Below are 12,877 nucleotides of genomic sequence, written 5' to 3' on the forward strand. Positions count from 1 at the left end.
ATAGGAGTAGAGGTAGATGTGTATAGGAGTAGAGGTAGATGTGTATAGGAGTAGAGGTAGATATGTATAGGAGTAGAGGTAGATATGTATAGGAGTAGAGGTAGATATGTATAGGAGTAGAGGTAGATATGTATAGGAGTAGAGGTAGAGGAGTAGAGGTAGATATATATAGGAGTAGAGGTAGATATGTATAGGAGTAGAGGTAGATGTGTATAGGAGTAGAGGTAGATATGTATAGGAGTAGAGGTAGATGTGTATAGGAGTAGAGGTAGATGTGTATAGGAGTAGAGGTAGATGTGTATAGGAGTAGAGGTAGATGTGTATAGGAGTAGAGGTAGATGTGTATAGGAGTAGAGGTAGATATGTATAGGAGTAGAGGTATAGGAGTAGAGGTAGATATGTATAGGAGTGGAGGTAGATATGTATAGGAGTAGAGGTAGATGTGTATAGGAGTAGAGGTAGATATGTATAGGAGTAGAGGTAGATATGTATAGGAGTAGAGGTAGATATGTATAGGGGTAGAGGTAGATATGTATAGGGGAAAGGGTAACTAGGCATCAGGATATGTAATAAACAGAGCAGCAGCGTATATGATGATTTTATGTGAGTGTGTGTGTAGAGTCAGTATAAATGTGTGTGTGACTGTGTAGAGTCCTGTGTGTGAACATAGAGACAGTGTAAAATATAAGGGTCACCCTTAGAGTCTTCGTGGCCATTCTGTCAGCTATTTAGAAGCCTTATGGCATGGGGATAGATGCTGTTCGGGAGCCTGTTGGTGTCAGACCTGATGCACCGGTACTTTGCCTTGCGGAAGCAGAGAACAGTCTATGGCTTGAGTGCTTCTGTTATGGGGGAAAAGTCCACAATGAAACTGACATTAAATGTGAAGATTTATACATTGTTGGCCATCAAGTAGGCCAATTCATTTCTATGCCATTGTAGGCTCCCGTAGCCTACCGTTTCACCCAATAAATATGTTGAAATGAATGGTTCATCCGATACGGAAGAAAATACCCTCATTGTATCATTTCACATTCAAAGTGCTAAAGTACAGAAACAAAACAACAAGAAATGTGTCACTGTCCCAATACTTTTGGAGCTCACCGTAGCTCCATTCTTGTCTATTTTATTTTATTTCTCTTGTGTTCCTATTTTATTGTGTTATTCTTTTAAAACTATTCATCTTTGGGAAGTGGTCGTAAACAAACATTTCACGGTAAAGTCTACACAAGTTGTATTTGGCGCATCTTGACCAAAACAATTTGATTTGACGTTCGAGTCTCAAGCGCGCGACATACGTCATCAATTTGGGGGCACCAATCGTGTCAGTATATCCGCCTCTCGCTATTGATGCTGCGTGGGAATCAACTGGGAACTCGGAAATATCCGACATCACTGCTTTAAAGATAACTGGAAACTTGGATAAAAACGAGCACCGATTGGGAAAATTGGTCTTGAACAGTCATTTAACTTGCAATTCCAATGCGGAAATTAGGGCATATTTTTTAGAGCTCCTACTTTCTGACCCAAAGATCAGTGTTTTTCCGATTTCCCAGTTGTCTTGAAAGCACCATGAGACATAAGGCTTGTCATGTGATTTATCAGCTGACCCCTTTTCTACACACCGTAACAGCGTGAGAAAAATCTTCTAAAAACAGAGACCCTTGACGCAAAGTTACAGCTTTGTAGCCTACATTTGAACATTTCCTACGAAACTGTAAATAACATATCCGGTCAAGGTTACGTATCGAATTTTAAATCCGTGTTGCAATCTGTGACCTGTTGACGCTCAACATTGTTTCCAATCATTGACCACAAGAACAATCGCTAAAGGTTTGTTGGATCGAAAGATTTCACAACCTTTTCGACAACAGGTAGATTTATCAGGAGAAGTAATCAGATTAGATGATTTAATGACTGTATGAGAGACTTGTCAGCGAAACAGATGGTTCGTTACCCGTAGTTGAACTTTAAACGGAGTCCAGGAAATTGAAAGGAGTGAGATTTGTTTCTTTATTCTCTAAATATGTCCACCACGATGCGTGTATATTCAACATAACTCACAAATAAAACTACGATCTATGAATATATTTAGTCAAATAAAACCATAATCCGCAAAAAATATATAACAAATTTAACCAATCCCCATTAATATTTGAAACATATATTTCACAAGTATTCACCATAAATCACAAATAAAATAATTATCTGTACATTTTCAACATAGCTCACAAATAAAACTACGATTTGAACAAATGTTGAACAAATTTGTGAGCAAATGTTTAGAAATTTACTCTGTGGAATGTGGATTTGCTCGTTCAAAAAGAGCTTGTGGATCTGTATTCTGTGTTTACACCATTTTGAGAAGGCTTTTTCTGTGGTCGATGTAATACAATCCACTAATGTGGCTTCGGGTGAGTCTGTTATCTCCGTTAATTTGGATAATGTTTGTGTCAGGTGAAGTGCAGAGTGAATCAGTGTCTCATTCAGCCATGTCTTGGGAGAACACTTTCTAGCTAGAATATCTAACCAATAAAGAACAACTTTACATCGACCACAGAAAAAGCCTTCTCAAAATGGTGTAAACACAGAATACAGACCCACAAGCTCTTTTTGAACGAGCAAATCCACATTCCACAGAGATTTCTAAACATTTGCTCACAAATTTGTTCAACATTTGTTCAAATCGTAGTTTTATTTGTGAGCTGATTTTGAATATTTACAGATAATTATTTTATTTGTGATTCATGGTGAATATTTGTTCATATTCACAGATTAAGGTTTAATTTGTGATTTTTTTAAACATTTTTATTTTATTGAGTATTTTGGTTTTATTTAACAAAATATTTGTTTATATATTAAACAGATCGTAGTTTTATTTGTGAGTTATGTTGAATACACACAGATCGGGGTGAACATACCGAATAAAGAAAACAAATCTCACTCCATAGACCTTGTACCTTGACGACACCTGAGGACACTTCCTGTTTATACACGGCCGGCCGGCTATGTACTGCTGAAGTAATCTTCGAGGTGTAAGGACGAGGTAGCCTATTTAACCTGAGTGAGTTGTACACTTTTGATCAAAACCTTGTCTTGAAAGATATGAAGAGGAGACTTCTGCTCGTGTCCAACTCAACCCTGCACGGGGGAGGATATCTGGAACATTGTCAACAGCAGATCAAAGACTTTTTCGGAATGTAAGTATCCAAATCCTGACTAAATCCTTCAAAGTGCCTGGACTACTCTAAAAAAATCACACACCCTTGTACATGTCCCTAACTACTTATACATGGCCCTAACTACTTAAACATGGCTCTAACTACTTAAACATGTCTCTAACCATGTCTCTAACTACTTATACATGTCTCTAACTACTTACACATGTCTCTAACTACTTAAACATGTCTCTAACTACTTAAACATGTCTCTAACTACTTAAACATGTCTCTAACTACTTAAACATGTCTAACTACTTACACATGTCTCTAACTACTTAACCATGTCTCTAACTACTTATACATGTCTCTAACTACTTAAACATGTCTCTAACTACTTAAACATGTCTCTAACTACTTATACATGGCTCTAACTACTTATACATGGCTCTAACTACTTAAACATGTCTCTAACCATGTCTCTAACTACTTAAACATGTCTCTAACTACTTATACATGTCTCTAACTACTTAAACATGGCTCTAACTACTTAAACATGTCTCTAACTACTTAAACATGTCTCTAACTACTTATACATGTCTCTAACTACTTACACATGTCTCTAACTACTTAACATGTCTCTAACTACTTAAACATGTCTCTAACCATGGCTCTAACTACTTAAACATGTCTCTAACTACTTAAACATGTCTCTAACTACTTATACATGTCTCTAACTACTTAAACATGTCTCTAACTACTTAAACATGTCTCTAACCATGTCTCTAACTACTTAAACATGTCTCTAACTACTTAAACATGTCTCTAACTACTTAAACATGTCTCTAACCATGTCTCTAACTACTTAAACATGTCTCTAACCATGTCTCTAACTACTTAAACATGTCTAACTACTTATACATGTCTCTAACTACTTACACATGTCTCTAACTACTTACACATGTCTCTAACTACTTAAACATGTCTCTAACCATGTCTCTAACTACTTAAACATGTCTCTAACCATGTATCTAACTACTTATACATGTCTCTAACTACTTAAACATGTCTCTAACCATGGCTCTAACTACTTATACATGTCTCTAACTACTTAAACATGTCTCTAACCATGGTCTCTAACTACTTAAACATGTCTCTAACCATGTCTCTAACTACTTACACATGTCTCTAACTACTTAAACATGTTTCTAACTACTTAAACATGTTTAAACATGTCTCTAACTACTTAAACATGTATCTAACTACTTAAACATGTCTCTAACCATAACTACATGTCTCTAACTACTTAAACATGTCTCTAACTACTTAAACATGTCTCTAACCATGTCTCTAACTACTTATACATGTCTCTAACCATGTCTCTAACTACTTAAACATGTCTCTAACTACTTACACATGTCTCTAACCATGTCTCTAACTACTTAAACATGTCTCTAACTACTTAAACATGTCTCTAACTACTTATACATGTCTCTAACTACTTAAACATGTCTCTAACCATGTCTCTAACTACTTAAACATGTCTCTAACTACTTAAACATGTCTCTAACCATGTCTCTAACTACTTAAACATGTCTCTAACTACTTAAACATGTCTCTAACTACTTAAACATGTCTCTAACCACTTAAACATGTCTCTAACTACTTAAACATGTCTCTAACCATGGCTCTAACTACTTAAACATGTCTCTAACCATGTCTCTAACTACTTAAACATGTCTCTAACTACTTAAACATGTCTCTAACTACTTAAATATGTCTCTAACTACTTAAACATGTCTCTAACTACATGTCTCTAACTACTTAAACATGTCTCTAACTACATGTCTCTAACTACTTAAACATGTCTCTAACCATGTCTACTACTTAAACATGTCTCTAAACATGTCTCTAACTACTTAACATGTCTCTCTAACTACTTAAACATGTCTCTAACCATGTCTCTAACTACTTAAACATGTCTCTAACCATGTCTCTAACTACTTATACATGTCTCTAACCATGTCTCTAACTACTTATACATGTCTCTAACCATGTCTCTAACTACTTAAACATGTCCATGTCCCTAATGAATTGAGGCTGTCTCTAACCATGTCTCTAACTCAATACTAGGAAGGTGTTAACTACTTAAACATGTCTCTAACCAACAGTGTAATGTATTTCTTGCAGAGGGGTGAAGAGGATTTTATTCATCCCCTATGCACTGTGTGATAGAGGCTCTAACTACTTAAACATGGCTCTAACAAAGACTCTAACTACTTAAACATGTCTCTTACAAGTTAAACATGTCTCTAACTACTTAAACATGTCTCTAACTACTTAAATATCTCTCTAACTACGCTGGTCAATTGCCTTACACAGCCTTACTGTTGTGTGTCTGGAATATCTCAGGCCCAATCCCAAATCAATTCAGATATCTCAGGCCCAATCCCAAATCAATTCAGATATCTCAGGCCCAATCCCAAATCAATTCAGATATCTCAGGCCCAATCCCAAATCAACTGTTCTGATATCTCAGGCCCAATCCCAAATCAATTCAGATATCTCAGGCCCAATCCCAAATCAATTCAGATATCTCAGGCCCAATCCCAAATCAATTCAGATATCTCAGGCCCAATCCCAAATCAATTCAGATATCTCAGGCCCAATCCCAAATCAATTCAGATATCTCCGGCCCAATCCCAAATCAATTCAGATATCTCCGGCCCAATCCCAAATCAATTCAAATATCTCCGGCCCAATCCCAAATCAATTCAAATATCTCCGGCCCAATCCCAAATCAATTCAAATATCTCCGGCCCAATCCCAAATCAATTCAGATATCTCCGGCCCAATCCCAAATCAATTCAGATATCTCAGGCCCAATCCCAAATCAATTCAGATATCTCAGGCCCAATCCCAAATCAATTCAGATATCTCAGGCCCAATCCCAAATCAATTCAGATATCTCCGGCCCAATCCCAAATCAATTCAGATATCTCCGGCCCAATCCCAAATCAATTCAAATATCTCAGGCCCAATCCCAAATCAATCCCTAGGCCCTATGCTTTATACTCTTGTGGAGATCTGAGCGAACCTGATTGATATAAGCACATTTCGCTTAACACTTGTCAAACCCTTTCTCTTAGACTTTATCGGGTGTAGTGGGGCGTAGTAAGGACTAGCTTGTCGATGCGAGACAGGTTTTGTTGGTCGTTCTAATGTGAGTGTTGTCTGTTTTGTCTGACAGGTTATGAGGTGGACAGCATACACGAGGCCCCTGACCCAGTGGAAGCTGTAAGGAAGGCTCAGGGTATATTTATAGGTGAGGAGTGGACCTTGAGCTCAGACGTTAACACCTCCTAGGGCCTCTCAAATATGAAATACCAAAAAACATAGGCCTTACATACAGTAGGCGTCATTGGAGGAATGCTATTGTACGCGTGTTACTGCAAGAGTTAAAGTAATCTACTACACACCAGTACACAGGTTGACTACGTGTTAAGACGTTAGCAGGGGAGGGTATACAGTGAAATAAAGTCATAACAGCTGTTCTGTCTATAGGTGGTGGCAACACATTCCGTCTACTGAAATGTCTCTACGACAACCATGTGCTGTCTGAGATCAACAAGAGGGTTCTGCAGGTCAGACTGATATATATATATATATTTTTTTTGAGTAGGGGTTCCCCAAAAACCTGTCCTGAGGTACGACAGCTGTTCCACTCTGGTAACCGATATTCCAGAACTGGCACACCTGACTGGCTGGGAGTAGTTTAGGAGTTTTGGGAAACACTGTGCCAGATTAAACTGTCATTTCACAATATTTACAGTTGATTCCTACAGATATTGTTCTTACTGTCAGCTGATATAGCCAATAGAGACAGTGGAATAAACAACTGAATGATTGGCCCATGAGCGGAATAAACAACCGAATGATTGGCCCATGAGCGGAATAAACAACCGAATGATTGGCCCATGAGCGGAATAAACAACCGAATGATTGGCCCATGAGCGGAATAAACAACTGAATGATTGGCCCATGAGGGGAATAAACAACCGAATGATTGGCCCATGAGCGGAATAAACAACTGAATGATTGGCCCATGAGCGGAACAACCGAATGATTACCCCATGAGCGGAATAAACAACCGAATGATTGGCCCATGAGCGGAATAAACAACTGAATGATTGGCCCATGAGCGGAACAACCGAATGATTACCCCATGAGCGGAATAAACAACCGAATGATTGGCCCATGAGCGGAATAAACAACCGAATGATTGTATATCCTGCTTACTCTTATGCCCCAGAATAACCCCTACAGTAACCATGGTAACTCTGTTATAACTCCAGAATGGTGAGCACACATGGGCTCCAGGGCCAGCACTAACGTCTCCACCACCTAACCCCTACAGTAACCATGGTAACTCTGTTATAACTCCAGGATGGTGTTCCCTACATGGGTTCCAGTGCTGGCACCAACGTCTCTACTGTCAGCATCAACACCACCAACGACATGCCCATCGTGTACCCGCCCTCCTTCAATGCCATTGGTCTAGTGCCTTTCAACATCAATCCTCACTTCCTGGATACGGACCCTAACAGCAGACACATGGGGGTGAGTTGTACAGTGTAGTGTTATATAGCAGAGCATCAGTATAGTGAATGCTGAAAGTCGTAGGGCTGGCTTCTCTTGACAAATATTCAGTGGTTATTTCTGAATGTAGAATCTCCAGTGAAAATGCTTTTGTAGTCTGGGACAAGGTTAATCTGTGTCCCGTGGTGCCTTAAAAGGATGCTGGTGTAAGGTCAAAATGTCACACTGTTTTTTTTCTCTTCTCCCTAGGAGACACGAGAGCAGAGGATCATTCAGTACCACGAGGAGCCTGACACTCCATCTGTTCTGGTGAGTCTGAGAGAGATGGTATTCTACATAGTATTAGGCTATGCTTTCAGCTGATTGGTTGATTTTGTCTTAGGGCTTGAGAGAGGGTTCCATGTTGAGCAGCTGATTGGTTGATTTGTCTTAGGGCTTGAGAGAGGGTTCCATGTTGAGCAGCTGATTGGTTGATTTGAGAGAGGGTTCCATGTTGAGCAGCTGATTGGTTGATTTGTCTTAGGGCTTGAGAGAGGGTTCCATGTTGAGCAGCTGATTGGTTGATTTGTCTTAGGGCTTGAGAGAGGGTTCCATGTTGAGCAGCTGATTGGTTGATTTGTCTTAGGGCTTGAGAGAGGGTTCCATGTTGCTCGTGGAAGGAAACAAGGCTACTCTACTGGGCACCTGCAAGGCACGGCTGTTCACCAGGTAACACCAATCATGTCTCTCACACAGGTCCTGTGACCCATGACCCCCCCAAAAAAGCACAAAACGAGTTTTAACAGATCAAAGTGTTTAACACAATAAAGCAGGCTAAAATGTCTCTTTTTAATAGTTGTGTATGTTGCCCAACGCTAATTAAATAACTAGGGAGCCAGTGTTTGTGTTTCAGGGGGAAGCCAACAACAGACTTTGAATCTGGCAGCGACCTCAGCTTCTTGCTGACAGACAGACAGTGAAGTTGTACACCTCCGATCTCCACGGCAAGACTGAGGCAGATCCCTTCAAGTGGAAATGTACTTATATGATTTATCAAAATAAATATTATTACCCCCCCAAAAAATAGTCTTATGCATAAATTGTGTGGGGAGGGAGATATTATCATTTTACTAAGGTGAACTTAGATGATTTATGAAACAACTAGCCACAGTACATCAGATAACTCGAATATCAGTGTGCTATAAAAGGTTATCAGAATCGGAGACGATAATGTGGCAACAAAGAAATGAAAGCAGGGCACAAAGAAATGCTTATGGTTTTTAAAACATTTAATTCAGGAAAGATCAAAACGGTGTCAACTCAACCAGATATGTGAGGAAGGAATAATTCATTTTCAGTAATATTATCTTTAAAAAAAAACAACAACACCCAAAAAGTATGAACAAGGAACAACTTGAAATCAATTGAAAATAAAAAGTCTGGTAAAATGACATTATTGTAACATGAAACGTGCTTTAAGATCAATAATAGAACAGATGAAGCAGTGGATGATGGGTAATTAGATACTATAGTGCTCTAATGCAACAACAACAAAAAACAAGTTCCACGTTGATTACCCAATATGGGTCAATTCATCCTTTTAATGCACATAGTGACGTGCACATATAATCCTGTATCTGGAGAGTGGAAAATTGCCCGGGGATGTTTTTCAATTGCAGAAGCATAACATACAATACTCTCAACAATAAGTCCATATCCACACCTTGCAGTGCCCATTCAAAAACCATTTCATTAACTATTGTCTTCGAAGACCGTACAGCATCGTAATTGATACCTCGCATCATCTTTGCAGTCTCGAATTCACATTGTTGAAACTGAAAGTCCCAAGTGCACTAAAAGAGGCAGGACCAATAACCAGAAGAAGATCGGGAGTCCTTTTCAAATATGATTTACATCAGCATTTTCAATATCAAATCACCTGTTTGCTCCTCCCAGCCATTTCATACAGCAGTGTTGTCTAAGTATATGCAAGAGGAGGAGGAGTAGACGACGGGGGCTTCAGGATGCAGGGTACAGTGTGAGTATGATTATAAAGAGTAGATGGGACTGTGTGTACGTACTGGTGCTATCCCATAGCGCTCTGTTCCAAAGTAGTGCACTACATAAGGGAACCTATTCAGACGCAGGTTGTGTATTTACAGACAGCTACACAGGGTCCGTCAAGCATCGGTGTTCCTGTCACCGTTCTCCTCCGGTGCCAGCTGCTCCTTCTCCGCGCTGTCTTCCTGTGGGGGGCGTACACGCTCGAAGAAACCCAGCTGGAGGGAGGAGGCACAGACAATTAGGATCTCCCCCCCCCTCGCAAAAAAAAAAAAAATCCTCTGAACATTTCTACATTCATGTGGATTCTACCACGATTGCAGATAAACTGGGAATTAAAAATCGTGAGTGAGAAAGTTAGAGCCACCAAGATCATAGCCTCAAAACATGCTTACCTCTCACTATTACCAATAACGGGAGGTTAGCAGTTTTTTTTTTTTGGGGGTTGATATTTTTCTGGGTATCATTTATTGATGTAGTGTTCAGAAACCATATGTGATTACAAAATTCATTTCCAAAACAAACAGCAAGTGCATCCAACAACTTTATAGAGACACAAGCTTGATGTAGTCATTGCGTGCTAAGAATATGGGACCAAATACTCAACTTTTGTCTATAACACCTTCAAAATGGAGGTAGGTAGGGGGGGACTAGATACATGAAGTGCTTTAATTTCATAACGGTCACACATAAGTAAATAAGATGCTAAAATCTAGAACATTCTATACTGTTGCCTCAAGTCCAGACGGTGGAGTAGAGACACATTTTTAGCTTCACGGTCCAGATGAATACAGGAGGGGAGTGTATGTTATATATTTTTTTTGTCGTTGGTGAATTGCAACTGTTAAATACATTTTAAAAAATGGTTTGAAAGACAGGACAAAACAATATGGTGGAAGCTCAGAGGGAGGAAGCTCGTCATTAGGCTGGTCACTTCTGTCAGATCAGAGGGAGGAAGCTCAGAGGGTGGAAGCGCTCAGAGGGAGGAAGCTCAGAGGGTGGAAGCTCGTCATTAGGCTGGTCACTTCTGTCAGATCAGAGGGAGGAAGCTCGTCATTAGGCTGGTCACTTCTGTCAGATCAGAGGGAGGAAGCTCAGAGGGAGGAAGCTCGTCATTAGGCTGGTCACTTCTGTCAGATCAGAGGGAGGAAGCTCATCATTAGGCTGGTCACTTCTGTCAGATCAGAGGGAGGTTTTAGATATAGTAACTGAGGAAGCTCGTCATTAGGCTGGCTTTCAGCTGGTCACTTCTGTCCGAGGTGGTAAGGAGAGGACATTGGGTTTTAGATTTAGTAACGGAGGAAGCTGGTCACTTCTGTCAGATCAGAGGGAGGTTTTAGATACAGTAATGGTTGGAAGAACCCAGGAGAGTGGAGAGAGAAACTACAGATTGGAAACTATTCATTGGCATGGTTGTGCGTGTACCTTGTACATGACGAAGATAAGCAGAGCCAGTAGCAGTAGTCCAGCGATCAGGGCCAAGGTCACCACCCACCAAGGGACCGGTTCAGGTTCTGATTTCACCCAGATCACTGACAAACTCACCTGGAGGATATAATACACAATGAGACAACAAACCATTCAGGACCCTATAGCAGGGTCCCCTAATTATATTACCAGCCACAACAAACCATTCAGGACCCTATAGCAGGGTCCCCTAATTACAGTGGGGCAAAAAAGTATTTAGTCAGCCACCAATTGTGCAAGTTCTCCCACTTAAAAATGAGAGGCCTGCAATTTTCATCATAGGTTCACTTCAACTACGACAGACAAAATGCAACAAAACAAATCCAGAAAATCACATTGTAGGATTTTTAACGAATTTATTTGCAAATTATGGTGGAAAATAAGTATTTGGTCACCTACAAACAAGCAAGATTTCTGGCTCTCACAGACCTGTAACTTCTTCTTTAAGAGGCTTCTCTGTCCTCCTCTCGTTACCTGTATTAATGGCACCTGTTTGAACTTGTTATCAGTATAAAAGACACCTGTCCACAACCTCAAACAGTCACACTCCAAACTCCACTATGGCCAAGACCAAAGAGCTGTCAAAGGACACCAGAAACAAAATTGTAGACCTGCACCAGGCTGGGAAGACTGAATCTGCAATAGGTAAGCAGCTTGGTTTGAAGAAATCAACTGTGGGAGCAATTATTAGGAAATGGAAGACATACAAGACCACTGATAATCTCCCTCGATCTGGGGATCCACGCAAGATCTCACCCCGTGGGGTCAAAATGATCACAAGAACGGTGAGCAAAAATCCCAGAACCACACGGGGGGACCTAGTGAATGACCTGCAGAGAGCAGGGACCAAAGTCTACCATCAGTAACACACTACGCCGCCAGGGACTCAAATCCTGCAGTACCAGACGTGTCCCCCTGCTTAAGCCAGTACATGTCCAGGCCCATCTGAAGTTTGCTAGAGAGCATTTGAATGATCCAGAAGAAGATTGGGAGAATGTCATATGGTCAGATGAAACCAAAATATAACTTTTTGGTAAAAACTCAACTCGTTGTGTTTGGAGGACAAAGAATGCTGAGTTGCAGCCAAAGAACACCATACCTACTGTGAAGCATGGGGGTTGAAACATCATGCTTTGGGGCTGTTTTTCTGCAAAGGGACCAGGACGACTGATCCGTGTAAAGGAAAGAATGAATGGGGCCATGTATCGTGAGATTTTGAGTGAAAACCTCCTTCCATCAGCAAGGGCATTGAAGATGAAACATGGCTGGGTCTTTCAGCATGACAATGATCCCAAACACACCGCCCGGGCAACGAAGGAGTGGCTTCGTAAGAAGCATTTCAAGGTCCTGGAGTGGCCTAGCCAGTCTCCAGATCTCAACCCCATAGAAAATCTTTGGAGGGAGTTGAAAGTCCGTGTTGCCCAGCAACAACCCCAAAACATCACTGCTCTAGTGGAGATCTGCATGGAGGAATGGGCCAAAATACCAGCAACAGTGTGTGAAAACCTTGTGAAGACTTTTGACCTCTGTCATATAACAAAGTATTGAGATAAACTTTTGTTATTGACCAAATACTTATTTTCCACCATAATTTGCAAAAAAAAATCATTAAA

At 40.3% G+C, this 12,877-nt stretch overlaps 2 protein-coding genes across 3 annotated transcripts in view; one reads left to right on the forward strand and one right to left on the reverse strand.

Annotated features, from left to right (window-relative positions):
• The first annotated feature begins 3,045 nt into the window (after nt 1–3,045).
• si:dkey-69o16.5 (Alpha-aspartyl dipeptidase-like) lies at nt 3,046–9,466 on the forward strand. Its single transcript, XM_065016256.1, has 8 exons — nt 3,046–3,200; nt 5,349–5,426; nt 6,395–6,483; nt 6,723–6,802; nt 7,605–7,778; nt 8,007–8,066; nt 8,383–8,465; nt 8,650–9,466. The coding sequence occupies exons 1-8, from the start codon at nt 3,106–3,108 to the stop codon at nt 8,714–8,716; spliced, it is 726 nt and encodes a 241-aa protein (XP_064872328.1). The 5' UTR covers nt 3,046–3,105; the 3' UTR covers nt 8,717–9,466.
• The window catches only part of LOC115124221 (integrin alpha-V-like), a 101,464-nt gene continuing 97,591 nt past the window's right edge, over nt 9,005–12,877 (reverse strand). For both annotated transcript variants that reach the window (XM_065016180.1, XM_065016174.1), the window contains 2 exons: nt 11,223–11,342; nt 9,005–10,015 (listed from right to left, as the gene is read on the reverse strand). In XM_065016180.1, coding sequence (XP_064872252.1) covers nt 9,917–10,015; nt 11,223–11,342 — 219 coding nt within the window. In that variant the 3' untranslated portion in view covers nt 9,005–9,916. The remainder of the gene's footprint in view (nt 10,016–11,222; nt 11,343–12,877) is intronic.

This window comes from Oncorhynchus nerka, linkage group LG3 (genome assembly GCF_034236695.1).
Source record: "Oncorhynchus nerka isolate Pitt River linkage group LG3, Oner_Uvic_2.0, whole genome shotgun sequence".
Taxonomy (NCBI): Eukaryota; Metazoa; Chordata; class Actinopteri; order Salmoniformes; family Salmonidae; genus Oncorhynchus; species Oncorhynchus nerka.